Source organism: Myotis lucifugus, unplaced genomic scaffold (genome assembly GCF_000147115.1).
Source record: "Myotis lucifugus unplaced genomic scaffold, Myoluc2.0 scaffold_130, whole genome shotgun sequence".
In the NCBI taxonomy this organism is placed as follows: domain Eukaryota; kingdom Metazoa; phylum Chordata; class Mammalia; order Chiroptera; family Vespertilionidae; genus Myotis; species Myotis lucifugus.
In genome coordinates, this window is record NW_005871178.1 from 3,283,636 (window position 1) to 3,301,183 (window position 17,548).

Below are 17,548 nucleotides of genomic sequence, written 5' to 3' on the forward strand. Positions count from 1 at the left end.
AATATGTGCAAAAAACTAACAACAACTTTTTACCAAAAGCCTGTGGGCAGATTAGCAGTTGCTAATGTTAAGGTACTGTGTCTACAACTGTAGCTCTCACTGTGCTTTTGTTTGTTTGTTTGTACATATTTTAAAGATATATATAATTGCAGAAAATTTTTCAAAAGAGGAAAATTGCCTATAATCTCCCATTCTAATATTATAACTTAAACTCTGAAGTCTTGATGTTCAGATTTTCCTCAAAATAAATAGGGCTTCAAATTAATATTTTTCATTTTGGATACATAACAGAAAATAAATATTTTACACTATACAATTTGGCATCTAAGCCATGTACAAGGATTTAAAAACCAAATGAATGTAACAAAAATTCATAACAAAACAAACATAACAAAAATTCAAATCCTAAGTTATATAATTATATTATTAGTGTAATAAATCCAAAATTTAATGGCTCACATATTTCTTTAATTTACCATCAGTAAATGTACTTAAACAGAACCTAACCATGAACTTAAAATTAATATCATTAATTTATCAAACAGATTCAAAGAGAACACAAAATTTTTCTTTACTGAAAATGATCCAACCATTTCTTCTTCCAAGAAAAGGACTATGTGAAATAATGTAAACCATTTCAGAACATGAAAATATTATACTACTACTCAACTCTGTGTCTCTGTGTTGTCATCTTTAGGCTGTGGGTCTGACAGGCTTATTGGCCCCTTGGTCCCATTACCAGGATTGATTATTTAAAAGGAGAAGAAAGTAGATAAATGGGAAAGAAGGGAACACTTATTGAGCATCACCTCTGCCATACAAGCTACTACTTGGATATCCTTCTCCCCACCTTAGATGATGAAGTTGAGACTCAGAGAGCCTACATCATTTATTCAAGGTTATACAACCAGTAAGTGATGGAGCCAGGGTTGGCCCCAGGTGTATCTGACTCCAGTGTCTGTGAATTTCTCATTGCAACAAGGAGAGTGAAACCATAGTCCTTGGCAGCCGTGTCCTGGCCATAAATCCATCTGGTAGCAGTCAATGGCCGTTTTCCCTTCTAGATTTTCCATGTGTTATGCCAACCTGCCTGGAAATTCTGTTATTCTTTCTCTTCCTCCTCTTCAGTCTCACATATTTCAGAGTAAGAATGTCCCTTCATCATATGCACTGCTAATATAGTCCATTGCCAGGTACACAAGAAATTCAACTGCAAGAATATTTTTATAATCGTTTATAGGAAAAATTAAAATTTTTCTTTTACCACACACAGTAAAACTTTTCCTTAGTCTGTAATTCATGTATAAACTCTTGGAAGACATAAAATAGATTAAACAAATGGAAAAACATCTCCTGTTCTTGGATAGGATGACATAACAGTTCTTCCTAAATAAATTTATACATGCATGGAATCCCAGTTTTTAAAAAATCAATAAACTATATTCTAGAGTTGGACAAGTTGAACTAAAGTTTCTATGAAGAAGTTAACATAATAAACAATGAAAAAATAAATTGCAATTGTATATACTAGATTAACTAGGCATCAAAACATACTAAAAAAGCATCTCTAATTATGATAGTGTGATACTGGTATATGAATAGACATACTGGCCAGTTGAATAGCATGTCCAGAGACAAACCCAAGTACATATAGACCAGTGGTTCCCAGACTTATTTGGCCTACCGCCCCCTTTCCAGAAAAAATATTACTCAGCCCCTGGAAATTAATTTTTTTTAAATTTTAATAGCAGTTACTCATCGCCCCCAAATGCACCTGTGGCCATCACCGCCCCCCCTGGATCGCTGCAGCGCCTACCAGGGGGCGGTAGTGCCCACTTTGGGAATCACTGATATAGACCCTTAATAAAGGTGACATCTCAAATCACTGGAGGAAAAGATGGGTTTTTTAATAAATGTAGACACTATGAGATAGTCGTTTGGGAAAAGATAAAATTACATCCATATCTTACACTGTATATGAGAACAAATTTCAAATGGATTAGAGATCTAAATGTAAATAAATGAAGCTATAAAAGTACCATAGGGAGACAAGGTGACTACTTCTGTAACTGGTATAGGAAAACACTTTCTAAATAAAGACTTGAAATGCAGAGGCAATAAAATAAAGGACTGTTAATTTGAACACATAAAAATTAAAATATTTTTCATGCAAAAACATCCCAATATAGCCCAGACCTGGGGCTCAGTGTTTGAGCATCAGCTTATGAACCAGGAGGTCATGGTTCAATTCCCAGTCAAGGCACATGCCCAAATTCCGAGCTTGATCCCCAGTATGGGGTGTGCAGGAGGCAGCCAATCAATTATTTTCTCTCATCATTGATGTTTTTATCTCTCTCTCCCTATCCCTTCCTCTCTGAAATCAATAAAATATATTAAAACACACACACACCAAAAATCCCACCATAAACAAAATCAAAGACAAATGACAATGTGGAAGAAAAAATGGCAATACATTTCCACGAGAGGTCAAATTCATAATGTGTAAAGAACTCTTAAAAATTGAGGGACGGGACAGAAAAAAAATGAAGAGACAATTCACAAAAATAAGATATATAAAAGGCCCTCAAACCTGCACAAATGTTCAAGTTTACTCATATTAAATGAATGCAAATTAAAATAAGACTAAGATATCATTTTCTTGCCTGTCACAGTGGCAAAAATTAAAAAGCAACACCACAAATTCTGTTGGTGAGACTAAACAAAACTACCGAGGCACCCGCCTTTGACCCAGTAATCCCACTTCTGGAAATCAACTCTGAAGATATACCTCCAACAGTACAAAAATGTGAAAGCACAAGGTTATTTATTGTAACACTGTTTATAATAGCAAATATTGGAAGTCATAAGTACCTGTGGTAGGCAGAATAATACCTCCAACCCACCAAAGAAGTCTGTGCCTTGAATCTGTGGGGTTTTACCTTACATGGCAAAAAAGGGAGTTAGCAGATGTGGTTAACAAAAGGATTTTGAGATGGGGAGATTATCCGGGATTATTGAGATAGGCCCAATGCAACCATAAGGGTCCTTAAGTGAAGGATGAAGGCAAGAAAGTCAGAGTTGGAGAGACATGAAGATGCCAAACTGCTGGCTTAGGGAGGAAGGGAACATGAGCCAAGGAATTCAGGGGGCCTCTAGAAAAAGCTTCTCACTGTCTGAGAAAAAATTGTAAATAAAGAAGGGTAAAAGCTCCACTAAAATGTCATTCTGGATTGGAATCAGAAGTATCAGTATGAATTTATGGTTTATTATTCAGAGTGGGGCAAAAATAGATTTACAGTTGTGAATAAATCCAACCACAGTTTATTCCTGAGTTGTTATTTATTAGTTATTGTATTATTTTCCATATGAACAACTGTAAACCGGCTTTTTACCCACTCTGTCTATATACTTACAGACAGATGTAGAAATAGGTATGAGTGCATGCATATGCATGGGTTGGTATATGTGCATGTCCTTGCTGAGAGGACCAAGGAACAATGGCCATAGCAATAAGCCCACCTACATCCCTGAACTCGATTTCTAAATACCATTCTCTAACAAAAGGAACCAGACGGTTAATTCCAGGCTGGCTGCAGGAGCAATAGATGTGGAATATCTTATGATTCCAGTAAATAAAGCAACTATCCTAGAAAACAAGCATCTATCAAAAGGATATAGGAGCCAACTGGAAGAAGTTCAGAATAGCCAAAACAATTTAAGCCATAAAATAAATAATGATGGTACTACATTATAACCCACAACATAAAATGTCCATGAGACCATATTTATATAATGAATACAATAAATAATCATATGGAGAAGGTGCAGCTTTTCCAATGAACAAATATAGATGAAATGAAGGTGGTAAAAAAAAAAATCACAATTAGGCAAACACCCCAGAAATAATTGTTGCATGTAAATCCCACCAATGGATGCTAAAATGAGTCAGCAAAATACTAAAGAAAAGCAAGATATCAACAGTCTCAAAGTATATATCCAATGATATTTATCAGTTAGAAAAAAAAAAGAGTAACTTTACAGTGGAGAAACCTCGTGGATACCGCTTTAACCAAGAGATCAAGATTAAATTAACCAGAAATACGACATCACATCAGGTGTCCTCTGAAATGATGCAATGACAACGACAAAATAGCATTCTGTGGTTTAAGAATAGTTTGCCAAACAGTCCTTAAAAACCACAACCTCAATCTAATCATGAGAACATACTGGGAAAAACCATAAGTGAGAGAACTTCTAAATAACTGACTAGTGCTTAGCAAAAGTTCTTATCATGAAAGCCAGGGAAAGAATGAGGAACATCACAGGCTGGAGGAGACTAATGAGACACAACAATGAAGTGCAATATAAGATCTTGATTGGATCCTGGAACATAAAAGGGACGTTATGAGAACAACTGGTGAAATTCAAATGGATCAGTAATTTAGTAGTATATACTGATGCTAATGATCTGGTTTTGATCATTGTAAACTGTTAAATCAGCTAGACAAGGGTACACTTAAATTTTCTGTACTAGTTTTGCCACTTTTCTGCAAATTTAAAATTATTTCAACTAAACATTTCTTAAAATGTAAAAGAGAAATAATTGTTAAAGCTATAGGATCATTTTTAATTAATAGTTTCATGCCACAACTCTCTATATACTAGATATCCTGTCATTGTTTTACTGGGTTAATAAATAAGTGACCTCTCGCTCAAGCAATGAAGAACTAAACTTGAATTAAAATTCACCCAGCTCAGAGTTATGAAAATAGAATTACAGTTGAGGGAAGAAAAGAAAAAGAAGATCTTTCTGCCAGTCTATAACAGGATTTATCGGTCTCATTTAAGTTGTGAACAAACCTAAAACCAGTGTGTCCCCCTGGAGAACTGAGTATAGAAAGCGTCCTGGACCCACTGTCAGCATGGAAGGACCAGGGAGCCAAGGATCAACTTGGTGGCTTGACTTTTCTTTGTCATTTGTTTATCTTTGTAGAAGTAAGTGCCTGTGGTGCCAACAACCTTTATCAATTATTTTGCTTTCATTTCCCACCATGCCTGAACATAGAGAGTATCCAGAAAGTTAAGTCTTAAGAATGTTTTTATTAAGTCCTCTAAGTGATCCCAGACATGTTAATACCTTGCCCCACCTTTAAGAGACTTGCTGAACATTTTTAACAGCTTCTTTTAAAATCAAGCAACTCAACCATAGCTGGTTTGGCTATGTCAGTGGTCGGCAAACTCATTAGTCAACAGAGCCAAATATCAACAGTACAACGATTGAAATTTCTTTTGAGAGCCAAATTTTTTAAACTTAAACTATATAGGTAGGTACATTGTTATTAACTTAATTAGGGTACTCCTAAGGCTTAGGAAGAGCCACACTCAAGGGGCCAAAGAGCCGCATGTGGCTCGCGAGCCGCAGTTTGCCGGCCACAGGGCTATGTGGTTGGAGCATGGACCTGAGGATTTAAGGGTCCTGGGTTCGATTCTGGTCAAGGGTATGTGCCTTGGTTGCAGGCTTGATCCCGCTGTGTGTGGGAGACAATAGATGTCTTTCTCACATTGATGTTTTTCTCACTGTGTCTCTTCCTCTCCCTTCCTCTCTGTCTAAAAATCAAAGGGAAAAATATCCTCAGGTGAGGATTAACAACAGCAAAAAAAACCAAAAACCCTAAATCAAGCAACTCATTATATTCTTTGGATTTAGACCCAATCCATCCTTCATTATACAGTTCAATTAACTTATTTTCATCTGTTTTAACTTTGCTCGAGAGAGACACCACACACTGGCACTATTTAAAAAATTTTGGTGGTTCCTCAGTAAGTTATATCATAAATTATTATATGATCTTGCAATTCCACTTCTAGGTATGTACTCAAAAGAACTGAAAAGCAAGTGTTTAAAAACAAAAACAAAACATGTATAAGAATTTCCATAGCGGCACTATTCTCAATAGCCAAAAGGTGAAAAAGTCCTTTATTTCTATAAATCAATGAATGGATAAAGAAAAGGTGGTATGTACATACAATGTAATGTTATTTAGCCATAAATAGGAATGAAATACTAATACATGCTACAATATAGATGAACCTTGGAAAGATTATGCTATGTGAAAGAAGCCAGACACAAAAGGCCTTATGTTATATGAATCCATGTATATGAAATGTCCAGAATAGGCAAATCCATAGAGACAGAAAGTATGTTAGCAGTTGCCAGGGGCTGGGGAAGAGGGAGAATGGGAGGTGACTGCTTAATAGGTATGTAGTTTCCTCTCATTGTGATGGCAATGTTAAAAGTGATGATGGTTGCACAATAGTGTAATGTAGCCTGGCCAGAGTGGCTCAGTGGTTGAGTGTCAACCTATGAATAAGGAGGTCACAGTTAGATTTCTGGTTAGGTCACATGCCCAGGTTGCGGACTCGATGCCCAGTGTGGGACGTACAGGAGGCAGCCTATCAATGATTCTCTCTCATCATTGATGTTTCTCTCTCTCTCTCCTTCCCCCTTCCTCTCTGAAATCAATAAAATATATTTTTAAAAAATAGTGTAAATGTACTAACTATTACTGAGTGGTGCACTTTAAAACGGTGAATTTTATATTATACTAGAGGCCGGATGCATGAAATTTGTGCAAGAGTAGGCTCTCCTTCCCCCGGCTGCCAGCACCGGCTTCCCTCTGGCAGCCGGGACACGGGCTTTGCTCCCGCTGCCAGCAGGCACTCAGGACCTGGGCTTCCCTCCAGCTGCTGGCAGGCACCTGGGACCGGCTTCTCTTCAGCCCCAGCTTTGTCCAGAAGGACTCCGGAATGATGTCTGGTCTAATTAGCATATTACCCTTTTATTATTATAGATGTATTTTACCACAATAAAAAAATGAACATCAGGAGAAGGATTACAGGTGAGGGACATGGGGAGGCTATGGGCAGGTAATGGGAATGGAGAAGATGATTGTGAATGCAAGCATAAGAGTTAGGCCACTATAGCCTTCCTTACAGCTCCACTGTCTGTGAACTTCTGTTGATAATTCTACTTCTCTTATTCAAGGGACTTCCCGGTTAAATCCTATGACACTTTTAGTTCTTGAACCAACTCCCAGTTGCTTATCCAGCTACCTAAAGATCCAGAGTTGGCTGCTTTCCCCTCCTCTTCACTGCATACTCTAGGCATTTTGGGCTTCTTGTCACCACAAGACTCTATGAAACAAACACTGTATTTTATTGCTTTATTTCTTCTATTTACCCTATTTATTGAGGTGACATTTATTGAGAAAAGAGCTCAAGATTATAGTAGGCTAAAGATATTAGTAGGCATGGACATAGACACCAGGGGGGTGAGGGCTTGAGTGGGGGGAGGGGGTGAAGGGGGAAGGGGCGGATAAGAACACATATGTAATACCATAATCAATAAAGAAAATTAAAAAAAAAATAAGGAACAACAAAAAAGATATTAGTAGGCATGGTTTTTCAATCAGGAGTTTAAAAATGTCCCCTTTGAAGAACTACAAAGATGAGTTGTCTTCTACCCCCAGGAGCCCATCTCTTCTGTTGGCAGAGTCCTAAGTCCTCAGGGCTCTGGGACATGAGGTCAATTCCAGCCTAGCTTTAGCTGTTTGCGTTTACTCAACATGTGGGAAGGAACCCATAGATAGCCTCAGGGGTATTGTGAGGACGTAATTATTCAATTCAGTGATGGGTTCATTGGTGTTCATTTTATTATGCTCCAAAGTTATAACTATATTCTCTTGTATGTATCAAATATTTCATAATACTTTTTAAAAGAAAATAAGAATAGCTTCAACCCTAAGAATGATACTAGAAGTTTAATTTCTTTAAATGGGGAACATTCAAGGACCAGCCTGATCTTCCAAAATGGTTGTAGATGAGTGTGTTTCACTCTAGGCTTCCCCAGTTAGTAACTTTAGGGTTGGAAAGATGCTTCAACCATGTTGATCTATATTCTCTTTGTCTCCTTCCTTGAAATCAGAAGATAAATAATAAAGTATATCCTGATAAACAAGGAAAACTAATCATCTTAACCAACACACATGTTGAGAGAGTCAATAAGCTCAAGCCCCAAGCATTCTTGCACTTTCTTACTGGGTAGGCCAAGGATGCAGCCTGACTGCTCTTTATCTGGGCCATTTCTCAGGGTTGTGTTTGCAGTGAGCAGACTTGAGGGATGAAGTAACCTCTTTCACAAAAAAGCAGCCTTAACCACTCACCATAAAAGTGGTAGATTTGACAGCTCACTGTACCTCAGTTAAGTCACAAACCTGCTGCATCCACCTCAGTGTCTAGTCCAACTAGGCCCACCTCCATGCCCTCCATGGAACTTGGGGCACATGGAAAACATCTCATGCTCATCATGAGCCTACACAGGCTGCTTGCTGCCCTGTGAGTAACAGAGTCTCCTGCCTGCCCCCCTGGAACAGTAACAGGGTATCCTGTTAACCTGGCTGTAGGGTAAATCCCAGACCCTCACAGAGCCTGCCTGTGTTGGTGACAAAGCTGAGATGCTGATAGAAGCATGGCATTCTGAAAGAGAAAGGACAAGAGCCCTCAGTAAACATGGGTTATTTGATATAAGAACACTCCCTGAGATCCAGTAGGAAATGCTCTCATGTAGGTGGTGGTGAGGGTGGGAGGGTAGAGTAAGGGTCTCTCACTGTCCTAGGTGTGAAATGAGGCTGAGCAACAAAAGGTAGGGTCAGAACAGGTCACCCAGAGGGTACTTTGGTTGTGGCACATTCTCCTCTGGGGGGAGAAGGAAGGATGTTATCATGACAATGGGGCATCAAGCCCCACACCTCAGCCCAAAGGTGTGCAGGGTGACTGTGGCTGATGGGTCATGGGTCCCCAATGCTGAAATAATGGTGTCAGCACTGAAGTTACAGAACTTGGGGTAGACTGCAAACAAAACAAAGCTTGTTTGTTGAGCCTAGTGGTGGGAGGCCCCGTGAAACAGAGTACATGCAAAGGCTCGCTTACTGGCACTGAGCTGCTCTCTCTGCCTGTCTCTCTCTCAAACTTCAGCAGCTTCAGGGAAGAAGGCTGAGTGTTCTGGGGAACTTCAGGGAGGGGAGAGAGGATTCAGATGCTTATGGCTCTGTTGGACATAGGTACCCAAGTCTAGTTATTTCCAAGCAGAAGTAGGGTGAGCTAAGTACCAGGTTGGCCCAAAGTGATGAGGATACAGGTGTGGATGAAAAAGGGACCCCCCTTTTAGACCTGACAGACTCAGGGGAGGTCTGCATGGCAAGCCTTACAAACCCAGAAACTAAAAATAATCACATAGGATGGTCTGAACATAAAAATGACCATCTAAAAATGGGTGATGGTGGTAGTCACATCCAAAGCCAGTATCTTCCTGACAAAGGTCCGTTTTTTCCTTAATGGAGCCTGACTACTGTCTTTTTGCATCTAAGATAACATATCTTTGAAATGTCAGAGTAATCATCATTTTCAGACCCGCTGCGCCAGAGCACACACTACAGTGCTACCTCGTTCCCAGCATACCATCTCTATGTGCTGTAAATGCTAATTTTTAACTATCCTGTACCCACCAATGTACAAAAAGTATGTCTCTTTGCAGTTTGCTTTTTATCCAGTCCTCCAGATTTCCCTGCTTTGCTTTCTTCCTCTTAATCTACCACCAATGGATTTCATGTAATTGTACTTACATCTCCTCCTTTGAATTTAATGTATAAAGGAAGCTGCAAAACTGCCATTCTCTGGAGCATTTTCTCAGTCCATTGAGGTTTTGCTTCCCAGAAATTTTCCTCAGTTTGGTTCAAACAAACTCATAAAAATTCTCTACAGGTTTGGCGGTTTCTTATGACACACAGGTCAGAGTATTGGCACTAGCAGAGGTTAAAAGAATGATGCCCTGAAACTCAGTGCTCTTGGAGGCCAGGGGTGCACATGGGAGGAAGCTGCACCCATGCTGGGATTAGGAGCCAAAGGGCAAAAAGCTTCCTAGCTGCTTTGCACTCCTCAATTCCTCCAGCTCGCTGGGGATAGCATATCTCATGACACTGCTAAAATAACCCTGAATTACCTATGTTAATTTCTTTGGTCTGTGTTCCCAGAGGGAAAAAAGCTCTGGAATTCAACTGATAGGGTTTGAAAGAAGTTTGCCTCAAGGAAGGGAAATTAAAAATGACCTCTGAGCTGCTTCAAGATCTTACAGTTGTTTCCCCTGTTATATGAATGTGTAATGAAATTGTGTTACTTGTTTATATATTAATATAATTAAATATTTATAGTGACGAGAGGACACCCTTCCATTCAGGGATTCCCTGGCCCCTTCCCGTGGTCTAATAGACACAATATAGAATCCCAGAGAGAAAAACAGAAAATCACAGTTGATCTCCAGAGAGGCCCAGTACTGCAGTGTCACCTGCTGGACACAGGCACCAAATACATCCTGTATTAGTTTCTAGAGCTGCCACAACAAAGTACACACAAACTGCCTGGCTTAAGCAACAAAAACATATTGTCTCAGTCTGGAGTTTGAAAGTCTAAAATTAAGGTGTCAGCAGGGTTGGTTCATTGCTGGGGCTGTAATGTTCAGGCCTCTCTCCTTGGTTTGTAAATGGCCAATTTCATATTCACATGGCATTGTCCCTGCATGCCTATCTCTAGGTCCAAATTTCCCCTTTTTTTATAAGGATGCCAGTCATATTGGATTAGGGCCCACCCTGATGACCTCATTTTAAGTTGATTACCTCTATGAAGCATCTATCTCCAAATAAGGTCACATGCTGAGGCAGTGAGGGTTAAGTCTTTAACATAGAAATTTAGGGGTGGGTGGGTGGTGTTACACTGAACCTGTAATATACCCCTTTCAATAACATGAGGCAGCTGTTGGCCTACTACAGCGCTCTTGTTAAAAATGAACACCTGACCCATGGAAGTCTTGTGCCACTTAGACCTGACATCTCCATTTTGGGTGGGTTAACTAGGACAGGACAACTAGAATGTAAGGGCTCATTTGCTGGTCAAATTAAAATGTATTTGAGGGCATGGCTGGCCTGGCCCTGTTATCATCTCAATTTTGCATAAAGTAGCAGCTACCCCTTTGGGAAAAACTTTATCCCATTCTACCACCTAAGGCAAAGTTACTGGCTCAATAAGTGCCCCACAGAGATTCTTCTAAATGCCTGGGCCTGTTTCACCTCTGATTCAACTAAGCTGAAAACTGATGTTACCGATAGTGCTCCTGCCAGTCTGACCTCAGTGCCCTCTATGGTGGTTGCTGGAATCAGTGGGCAGAAGTCAAGTTTGTTCTCAAAGCTCTGGTCAGTTGGGCTGAGGAGCAGGTTGTCAGGAGGATTAATATGTCATCGGCCCTGAATGTCCCAGCACATTCTTGCTGGGTAGGCCAAGAATGCAAGACCTAGAGTGCTCTTTGTTCAGGCCATTTCTCTGGGCTGTGTTTGTAGTGAACAATCTTGAGAAATAAGGTAACCCTTGCCTGGCCAGTGTGGGTCAGTGGTTGAGTGTTGACCTATGAACCAGGAGATCATGGTTTGATTCCCAGTCAGGCACATGCCTGGGTTGCATTTCCATCCCCAGTGTAGGGTGTACAGGAGGCAACTGATCAGTGATTCTCTCTCATCATTGATGGTTCTCTCTCTCTTTCCCTCTCCCTTCCTCTCTGAAATCAATAAAAATATATTAGGAAAAAAAAAAAGAAAAAAGAAGATAATCCTCCCCAACTCCAGGAGCTCACCGCTCATTATAAAAGCAGTAGATTCCCTAAGCTCAGTGTTTTTCAAATGTGCCACAAACCCACTGAATGCCCAGCACCCATCTACAGCCGTATTTGTATCATCTGTGAGACTTGAGGGGAATGGGAAATTGATAGCAACCTCGTGCTCATGCTGCTTTCTATGTTATGAGTAATTAAGTTCTCTGTCTCTGACATGGTATCTCCTGAATTCTGCCAGCATCCATGAAATAGTCACAGGCTAATTTGTTAGCTTGCAAATACATTAAAATCCCAGATCCTTCACAGATCCTGACTTCATGGGGACTGATGTAAGAGTAAACGCCCTATAGTTTCCAAAGGTCTTGGACAAGGACTCTGAGTATGTGACATTCATGGCTGGTTTGTATGCCTAACGTCTGGTCTTCTCTAGGTCACTCTGCTCTGTTACAGTAATTCAGCTGCCCATTCTTTCAATTGTTCCATTCCCCCAAAAGACATTAGCCTGCATAAGACACTCTTGTCACTCTTTAATAACAATAGCAACAACAGCCACTAATATTTATAGAATGAGAGACATTGTTTTAAAGATTTGAGGTCTTGTTCTACACACTTTTTATACACGACCATCTTTACTCTTCAAAATAACCCTATGCAGGGGATACTATCACCTCCAGCTTACAGATGAGGAGACAGAGGCACAGGCCTAAAGTTAGTCAGGGTAGAGATAGGGTTCAAAAACAGCCTGGCTTCAGTCCTCACTTTTAACCACTTTGTATACTGCCTTAGAGTAGGACTTTCTATTCTCGGAGCCATAATGAACCACAGAGGCCTAGAAATCTTTATTTGATATTTTAGGAAGATGATTCCAGTCAAATTTTTAACACTTGATTTTGACATACAACATTTTAAAATACTTTTTGACAACCTATATATAGGCAATTAGATAATCTGCTTTGATCTTTTCTATGCAGCCTATGTATAAATCCAGTGTCGTTTTCATACTCTGTATTAGTGTCCTATTGTTATATCACAAATTATCAAACTTAGTAGCTTAAAACAACACAGATTTATTTTCTTACAGTTCTAGAGGTCAGCAGTCCAAAATGGAACCTTGGAAAGGTGGGTGAGAACTGTAAGCCAAAATGGAACTGCACTGCCTCTGGAGGCTCCAGGGGAGAATCCATATCCTTGCCTTTTCCATTTTCTAGAAGTTGTTTGTGTTTCTTGGCTCATGGTCCTTTACTCCATCTCCAAAGCCAGCAGCAAGGCATTTTCAAATCTCTCCTCCTACCCTGCCTGCCCCTCCTCTGGCTCTCCTGCCTCCCTCTTTCCCTTACAAGAACCTTGTGATTACATTGTGCCCATCCAGATCATCCAAGATAATACAGGATCTTCTCCATCTCAAGCTCTTAACTTAATCACATTGCAGAGCCCTTGGTCATGCAAAGAAAAACAGTCACAGGGGATCAGGATGCAAATATCTTTGAGGGGGTATCATTCTCCCTACTCTATATTGTAAGCAGTTGTCTCTTACTATGGTATATAAACTTTTTGTTTATTTTCGTTAATTCTCATTGGAGGATATTTTTTCATTGATTTTTAGAGAGAGTGAGAGAGACACATTGATGGGCTGCCTCCTGCCCCTAACCCGAGGCTGGGGATCCAGCCTGCAGCATGCCTGCAACTGAGATACATGCCCTTGACCACAATCAAACCCGGGACGCTTCAGTGTGTGGGCCGATGCTCTATCCACTGAGCCAAACCAGCCAGAGCTATAGTATGGACATTTTAGCAGAAATATCTGGATTGGAGATTTTTAAAAGCCCATTCACTAGATAATTAACAATCCATTTCATCTTGGCTTTGAGGATGGAGCCCCAAGAGCACTTTACCTTTTGGGGTCAAAGAGAACATACTGCTGGAGCACACGTTAGAAACTTTAACCACCATCTATATATATATAAAAGGCTAATATGCTAAGTTTCTGTTTGACCAGTCACTATAATGCACACTGACCACCAGGGGGCAGACACTGATGCACACTGGCCATTTACAGAGAAAGCAACACTTGGCTTCCCCCCCGTGGGACACAGGTCCCACCATCACCCCAGAGCGACAGCCCACTAAATCGCAGCCGATGCTGCCAAGACCCGATGGTGCAAAATGTGGTCCACAGCCCAGCCCAGCTCAGAAATGGTGGCTGTGGGCACCGGGGAATGATGTCATGTAGCAATGCCCAGCGACTAGCCTCCTTGGAGTTTCTTCAGCACAGGAACACGATTTGCTTTATAGCCAGTTGCAAACATTTTACAGTTTAACCAAATGTCTGTGAAGCGTTTTCATGTGCCTCATCTCTGTCAATCCTCACAGAAGTCCTGGAGTAGGTAGATAGGAGACTTGGTAGAATCCTATTTTCTTTTCATTAGCCAGAAAACAGAGATTTAGAAAGTTTAGAAGCTTGACCAGACTGAAAAGAAGTAAGAAATGGTGGAACTTGAAAATGACTTCAGGTTTTCTTACTGCGCAGAATATAGTCAAACACTGCTACAGGTAAATATTTCACCCTTTGTTCTCCCTGAGTGATCTACAATAATAATCTCCTTCATGTTGATATTTACTGCTGTGTTGCTGACAATTACCTAAAAGAGAAGTTGGGGTGCTTCACTAGGCTGGAAAAAGTTTAGCTAAATAAGAAAGCAGATCTAATTAAACAAGTTTATCTATCTATCTATATATCGATATATATAGATATACTTATCTATATATCTATATATATAAAGCTCTTGCTGGCGCCAATCACACACGTGTGTTTCCATCTTTCATTGCTGATCATGAATTTGGTTGACACTTCTATTATAGAGAAAAGGTGAATAGCGATATTAAAATATTTCTTTTAATTAATTTCCTTTCAATGTGCACGATTTCATGCACCGGGTCTCTAGTAACAACATAAAGTAACAACATAAAAGCTTAATTATTTTAAAAGTACCTGAAGTCGAGCATTCATAAGCATGAACTCCTGTTGGTTTTTCATGTTTTCGTTCATAGATTTTGAGAATATAAACCCCATCTTGACCTAAATATAAAAAAGCAAAGAAGTTTAAAACAATACATTTTACATGCATCCCTCATGTGCTGTGGCTTGGAATATTGTGAACTTATAACAATGTAAGAAAAAAACTCTGACCTGGGAACACAGTTTTGGATTCTAGTCCTTGCTCTCAACTAACTGTCTGATTGTGGGCAAACTTAACTGGCTTGGCTGTCACTTAGTAAGACCAGCTGATTGAACTAGACGACTTCCAAAATCTTATGCTTTGTAAATATTTGGCTCCATGTTTGCTGATTTTGTTTCCCACTGTAAATCTTGAAGAACTGAATACTTAAAAACAAACATACAGAAAAACTCTCTGGTTGTGTGTGTGTGTGTGTGTGTGTGTGTGTGTGAGAGAGAGAGAGAGAGAGAGAGAGAGAGAGAGAGAGAGAGAGGGAGGATACCGTCTATACTCTACCTTCTGTATAGTTGGATGAGAAAATCTTTGTTTCTGAAGAGGGGTGATGCAGAAGATGCATCATGCACTTTGAGGACAGATTTGTCTGTGCATTTGTGTTTTAGGAGGTTTTAAATATCTCAAAGTCACTATATCAGTACTCTTCTTATAATCCTGCCCCTCTCCTAAACACCCTCTATTTCCAGCCACCCACTCCTGACATCCCTTGGCCATCCTCCTCAAGTTTCACCTTTGTTCTCTTCAAGCTACTAACTTCCCCCTGAAGTTCTCAAGGGGGAAAACATAAGGATAATTAAATGTCATGGGAAACTCAGTTTTTAAATGAATATAAGATATTGTCTATCTTATGTGGGCTGTCAATTCTAGGGAGGCCAGAACTCTTAATATTTTGGTCTTAATCCAATTGGGTAGGTACAGAAGACCTTCAGTTTATTTACTTTCAGAATGCAAAACTCAAGGATGTTACAATTGCTCTCCCCTCCTCAACAATGCTGCTGATTCTCTTTGGTGAGCTGTTGAGCAGAGGGCCAGTTTTAATGCTTCTACCAGGATTCATAGTATTCTGTGGGAAGCCATTGGAGCTTCTGTTTTTCAATATCCCTATCAGGAAATCTTGGGTTCTGGCTAATTGTGGAGAAGAATGGAGAGAGAGCATTTCATGCCAAGTGAAATGAGTTATCTCTGCTATTAGGGCTCCAGGTGGGTGAGAACTGTAAGCCAGACTTCATTGTCTTTCCTGTATTCAGGCCGTAGACACACCCTGGAATTACAGGGGGGCCTCTGGTCCAGAGTCAGTTTTAGTGTTGGGAAGAGGCCAGTTATTCACCAGAAAGTAGAAGCACAGCCGTGAGAGGTCATGAGGTTTCCCTCCTGCTCTACCACTGCCCCACTCCATTCTGTGACCAGAATTGGAGGCCACCCATTGAGAGTGGGGAGATCTAGCATAAATTCTCTCATTCCTGCAAATTCTGACAGTCCCATGTCAATGGTCTCCAATAGCAGACCAGAAATTGCCTGAAGGCAGAAGCAATGTATTATCCATCTTGGCAGTCTCCATGGTGTCTCTTTCCCATAAAAGTTTGCAGAAGGTAATGAGTGACACTAGAGAAAGGTTGGCTCAGGTCACTTGCCATTTCTTACTTTTCTTCTGCATATAGGAGTGGATAATTGAAAATTTACATATGTTGCAAACATTTCTAAAGAAAACAATTGTCCCCTAATCCTATTCTTACACACACATAGTATGTCACAGAGCTATGTCTCTTACAGTGCTACTATTTATTAAGGGGTGGGATCTTCCTTGAAATACAGGAAGAGTCTGTATATCAGCCATCTAGGGAAAAGAAACTATGTGGAAAGTTAGGATTTAAGTTTACCTCTTTCTGGGCCTTGCTCTCTTGGGTCTTCTAGATTGTAGTTTGAATGTGTTAGGCAACGTTCCCAAGGGTCAAAGCTAGAAGCAAACCCAAGAGAAGAGCTTCCCTGTGGTCCTCAGGGGAGATCACACCTGGAAACAAGGGCACCACACCTTGTAAACTACATCTTGGAGTTCAGTATTTTCAACTTTTCCCACATTTTCCAATGTCTGGAAGGTGTTCATAATACTCTCATTCTTCTCTCTCCCATATATATATATGTTTCAGAGAGGACAGAAGAAGGAGAGAGAGATAGAAACATCAATAATGAGAGAGAATCGATTGGCTGCCTCCTGCAAGCCCCACACTGGGGATCACCTACAACCTGGCATGTGCCATGATTGGGAATCGAACTGTGACCTCCTGGTTCATAGGTCAACGCTCAACCACTGAGCCACACCAGCTGGACTCACAAAATATTAGTAAAATGATGACTATTGTTCATACTGCTGTATGATACATAGGAAAGTTAAGAGAATAAATCTTAATAGTTCTCATCACAAGAAGGAAAAAGTTTTTTCTTTCTTCTTACTGTATCTACATGATAGGTATTAGCTGAACCTGTTGTGGTTATCATTTCACAATATATGTAAGTCCAACCATCATGCTGTATACCTTAAACTTAGACAATGATGTATGTCAATTATTTGTCAGTAAAACTGGGGAAAGAAAATAAGCAAGAGTGATCTTTCAATAGGAATAACTGAATTCACTCAGTTGTATAAGTAAGCCTTTCAAAAATTCCAACACTTACCATTTGTGACAAATTTCTTGATACTTAAAATTTAGAGACCAGTGTGTCTCAGAGGACTGAGAATGCTGATTTGAGTTCTTAATGACTGCATTTTTCCTTTGATTACTCCTGAGACCTTAAAATGGGCTCTTTGATACTCCAGCCCAGTGTCAGT

General features: G+C 40.0%; 1 protein-coding gene across 2 annotated transcripts in view; it reads right to left on the reverse strand.

Moving 5' to 3' along the window:
- Positions 1–17,548, reverse strand: part of PLGRKT (plasminogen receptor with a C-terminal lysine) — a 33,867-nt gene that overhangs the window by 12,614 nt on the left and 3,705 nt on the right. The window contains exons 2-3 of one of the 2 annotated variants that reach the window (XM_006094127.3): positions 16,602–16,732; positions 14,703–14,789 (exon numbers count right to left, since the gene is read on the reverse strand). In XM_006094127.3, the coding sequence (XP_006094189.1) occupies positions 14,703–14,783 (81 nt within the window). In that variant the 5' untranslated portion in view covers positions 14,784–14,789; positions 16,602–16,732. The remainder of the gene's footprint in view (positions 1–14,702; positions 14,790–16,601; positions 16,733–17,548) is intronic. The other variant, XM_023758430.1, reaches the window with a different exon arrangement.